Source organism: Etheostoma cragini, chromosome 5 (assembly GCF_013103735.1).
Source record: "Etheostoma cragini isolate CJK2018 chromosome 5, CSU_Ecrag_1.0, whole genome shotgun sequence".
NCBI classification, from domain to species: domain Eukaryota; kingdom Metazoa; phylum Chordata; class Actinopteri; order Perciformes; family Percidae; genus Etheostoma; species Etheostoma cragini.
Window position 1 is genome coordinate 30,792,393 of NC_048411.1, and position 4,454 is coordinate 30,796,846.

Below are 4,454 nucleotides of genomic sequence, written 5' to 3' on the forward strand. Positions count from 1 at the left end.
CTCCCAGGTCTTTCCATAAAGAGCAGGTCTAGACCGGACTCTGGGATGTTATTTATCTCCCAGGTCTTTCCATAAAGGTGAGAGAGAGAGAGAGAGAGAGAGACATGGAGAATTGAAGCAGAGGGTGTAGAGCAGGAACATGGAGGCAGCAGGTGACTCCATCCACAGATCCAGACTCGTATATGTGTGTGTATATGTGTTTGTTGTGTTATGGTTGGCTTGCTACTGGATTAAATTTCCTATCTCTCTATCTATTTATCTCTCTATCTATCTATCTACATGACGGTCGTTTCTGTTGTAATTGAAGATGAGTTTTTCGTGATTTCTGCTCCTTTTCGTTGGCAGATAAAACCATAAAACTGTGGAAAATCAGTGAGCGGGACAAGAGACCAGAAGGCTACAATCTGAAGGAGGAAGACGGCCGATACAGAGATCTCAACACGGTCACAACACTACGGGTCTGTATGAAAGGAAATGCTTGATCACTGTCCACATAATGTTCTTCTTTAGATTGTTTTTAGGGCTTTTCCGCCTTTGATAGTTCGGCTAGGTGAGGGGGGGGGGAGAGACATGCAGGAAATCGTCACAGGTCGGATTCAAACCCTGGACCTCTGCGTCAAGGCATTAACCTCCTCATATATGTGCGCCTGCAAAACCACTGAACAAACCCGGGCACACCTCGATCATGTCGACCATGTACTGTATGCATTGTTAATTGTGCTTTCATTCGCTGTGTTTTAGTACTTTCTACAGTATTATATTGATACTGACAAGTCTGAAAGGTCCTATCCGCTGCAGTTTGACTCCACATTTTCCTCCCTGGTCGTCACGCATCCTTCAGTCTGGGACACACCAATCTATATTTATTGAATACTTTCTAAATATAGACTCAGTTTACCGGACTAGCTTGTCACACTGAGGCTACTAGTCCTTTTTTCCTTTTGTTTAAAGGACAGTTAACTCTTTCCGTTAGTCACTGACTACATTTAAAAGCACCGAATCTTCCAGTTTTTGGTCTTATTCTGAAAAAGATAGTATTCTGACTAAGCCGTTTACACGACTATTGAAAGTAAATATTCCTGTTTACATGCGGCGGTGCACAATAGGATTTTATCAGCGTGTTCCAACGGTGGAGGACTTGTTTTTTGGACCGTAAACTGTCACAAACTGCTGTAAAAAGCCCTGACTGAAGCAAAGGCAAATGTCATTTAAAAAGTAGAAGATGATTTAGAGGTCTAGGGACTGCAGACGAAAAAGCCTTTTGCCTAATTCTGGCGTATTAAAATAAATGTCCAGTAATATATATAATACAGTTTGTTACACTTTAGATTTTCCCTGTAATGAAAGTGCTCCCCCCCCCCAGGTACCAGTATTCAGGCCCATGGACCTGATGGTGGAAGCGAGCCCTAGACGGGTGTTTGCGAACGCTCACACCTACCACGTCAACTCCATCTCCGTCAACAGCGACTGTGAGACGTACCTGTCGGCAGACGACCTGCGCATCAACCTGTGGAACCTGGAGATCACCGACCGCAGCTTCAGTATCCTTTACTCCATTAACTCATGAAGCTCCATCATCTTATGTAGGTTGGGGGGGGGGGGGGCGATCGATACAGCGTGGTATCGCAATAATTTCACTTGCCATACAACAGATTTTCAGTGGCAACTCTAAATACTCAATACACAGAAGCCAAGTTTATTTGTTAATACATATTATAACAATACTAAACAGGAAGAAACCACAGATTTCAAATGACGTATATATATTTTAGGGGTGGGGGGGAATCGACCCAGCGTAGTATCTGTAATCTGTAATGTACCATTTTATTGGGATTGATAAATAGCTATCGCAATATTTTGAGTGGCAATAGAATATTTGTTTTTTTATTTTATTCCTATTATTATTTCATGTATATTGTATCCTAGTATTTTATTTATATTCTATGCTGTTTTAAGTCTTTCTGTCGGTCTTCTTGCTTGAACCAAATACTATCTATTGGCATTAAAATGTCCAATAAAATAACGGACGGTGAACCATGTTATGAGTGATGGCGTTGCATAGTATGTCCACCAGAGGACGCTCTACAACGTCCCTGTTAGTGATGGTGTTACATAGTCTGTCCACCAGAGGACGCTCTACAACGTCCCTGTTAGTGATGGTGTTGCATAAACTGTGTTTTTGTTCAAAGGACTTTAGTTTCATATCTTGAGTTTGTATTTTATTAATTTGTAGTTATCAGGGCTTTATTATATTTTGATATTCTGTTAAATAAAACATATTATTTTAGTGAGAAATAAATAACTACAAATAACTTCTGTTAGGGAAATCTGTGTATGTTTTGTAACACGTTTCTGGATTATTTTTTTATTTATATATCAGCATATCAGATTTTTAAATAACCAAATTTTTATATCAGTATCGGCCTTCATAATCTATCGGTCGGGCTCTAGCGTCTGCCCTATTTCTGATACCGTGGCGGCAGAGATTTTGCCGTGGTGGGCCGCCACTACAAAATAAACACAGAGGAAACACTGTATTCCCCTTTTTAAGTCGTAGAAATGTCTGTTTCACCCGTGGACCTTAACCGCACGTCCTCAGATATCGTTGACATCAAGCCAGCCAACATGGAGGAGCTGACGGAGGTGATCACAGCGGTGGAGTTCCACCCCAACCAGTGCAACACCTTCGTCTACAGCAGCAGCAAGGGCACCATCCGCCTGTGTGACATGAGGGCGTCGGCGCTGTGCGACAAGCATGCCAAACGTAAGCCGGGATATTAAAACCTCTAGGTTGTCTTCTCAGTTTAACCCCCGTGTTGTCTCTCGGGTCCCTCGGGGCAAACTGACCCGGGACTTATTTGCTTGCTACACATAGATATCAAAGCATTTTATCCCCTATAGAAAGTAAGTTCTGGGATCCCTAGAAAGAGTCTGCAGAGGCTTCAGTACATTCAAAACTCTGCAGCTAGGATCCTGATGAGAGTGCGTAAACATGAGCATAATACCCCCATTCTCCACCCACTAGACCTGCCCCCCTTCTCCACCAGGACTGGGTTCAAGGTCTCCCTCCTCACGCATCAATGCATCCAGGGACATGCCCCCCCCCCCCTTACCTCAAAGAACTTATCAAACCATAGAATACAACCCGCTCTCTTCGCTCCACTTACCTAGACCACCTCCACGGTCCCAGAACCAGACCCAGGACCATGGGAGGTGGGGCATTAGGCTGCTGCCCCACGTCTGTGGAATGCCCCCCCCCCCCGTCACCTTGAGGGCACCGCAATCCACTTTTAAAAAACGCCTTAAAACATTTATATTTAGCAAAGCTTTTGGTCCCTTTTAGATGTTTTTTTTATCCTCTCTTCTAAGAATAACTTTATTCTCTTTTTTATTCTCTTTTTTTTGTTTTATTTTTGGCTCTTTTTCTTTTTTTTACCTGTAGCACTTTGAGATTTATTGATAAAAAGTGCATTATAAATAAAATGTATTATAATTATTATTACTACTCCTTACTTTAATACAACTATATGGTACTTTTAATGGAGTATTTTCATTCTCTCCTACTTGCGTATAGAATTGAACATTTTACTTCTGTTTTCATAGCTTTAGTTACTTTGCGATTCACAGTCACTTTACAAAAATATAAATAAATAAAATATTATTAATAATCTATGATGTTTTAACCCCCGTGTTGTCTCCACCTTCAGGACCCTCTTGTGTCCCTCGGGTCAAACTGACCCGGGACTTATTTGGGGTTTAAAAACTATTCGGAAATTAAATTTAAATAAAATTAAATAATCTATTTACAAATATTGTCTTTTATCTCAGCTGAGATAACATCTATGTTTAGGGAATGCATCAGTCTCTACTAGCACACTATTAAACATGGAAGTGGGGTTAGTTTTAGTTATAAGGTTATAATTCATGTTAATAATCACTATGGAAACAACATAAGTGTCATATCCAGAATAATGTTCTGAGTCAGGAATACATGTTTATCACAGGAAACAAGGAAAGGACGCTGATTTCAGGTAGAAAACATGGAACTTGGACCATTTTCATTCTTATAAAAATTTGAAATGGTTTTTTCTATTTTCAGAGTTTGAAGAGCCAGAGGATCCAAACAACCGTTCATTCTTCTCTGAAATCATTTCCTCCATCTCTGATGTGAAGTTCAGCCACAGCGGACGCTACATGATGACCCGCGACTACCTGTCCGTCAAGATCTGGGATCTCAACATGGAGTCCCGGCCAGTGGAGACGTATCAGGTGGGGGGGTAGCGGCAAATCTGGATTAACAAATTAATTCATCAGAATCATTTATAATGACAAATAATTGATTCTGTTGAATAAAAACAGTGTCAACCATGTTGTGTGTGATGGTGTTGCATAGTCTGTCCACCAGAGGACGCTCTACAACGTCCCCGTTAGTGATGGTGTTGCATAGTCTGTCC

The 4,454-nt window shown here is 41.2% G+C and overlaps 1 protein-coding gene across 1 annotated transcript in view; it reads left to right on the forward strand.

Moving 5' to 3' along the window:
- LOC117945278 (serine/threonine-protein phosphatase 2A 55 kDa regulatory subunit B alpha isoform-like) overlaps positions 1-4,454 on the forward strand; it is a 9,945-nt gene that overhangs the window by 3,198 nt on the left and 2,293 nt on the right. The window contains exons 5-8 of the mRNA XM_034872682.1: positions 346-458; positions 1,364-1,541; positions 2,600-2,764; positions 4,100-4,269. Coding sequence (XP_034728573.1) covers positions 346-458; positions 1,364-1,541; positions 2,600-2,764; positions 4,100-4,269 — 626 coding nt within the window. The remainder of the gene's footprint in view (positions 1-345; positions 459-1,363; positions 1,542-2,599; positions 2,765-4,099; positions 4,270-4,454) is intronic.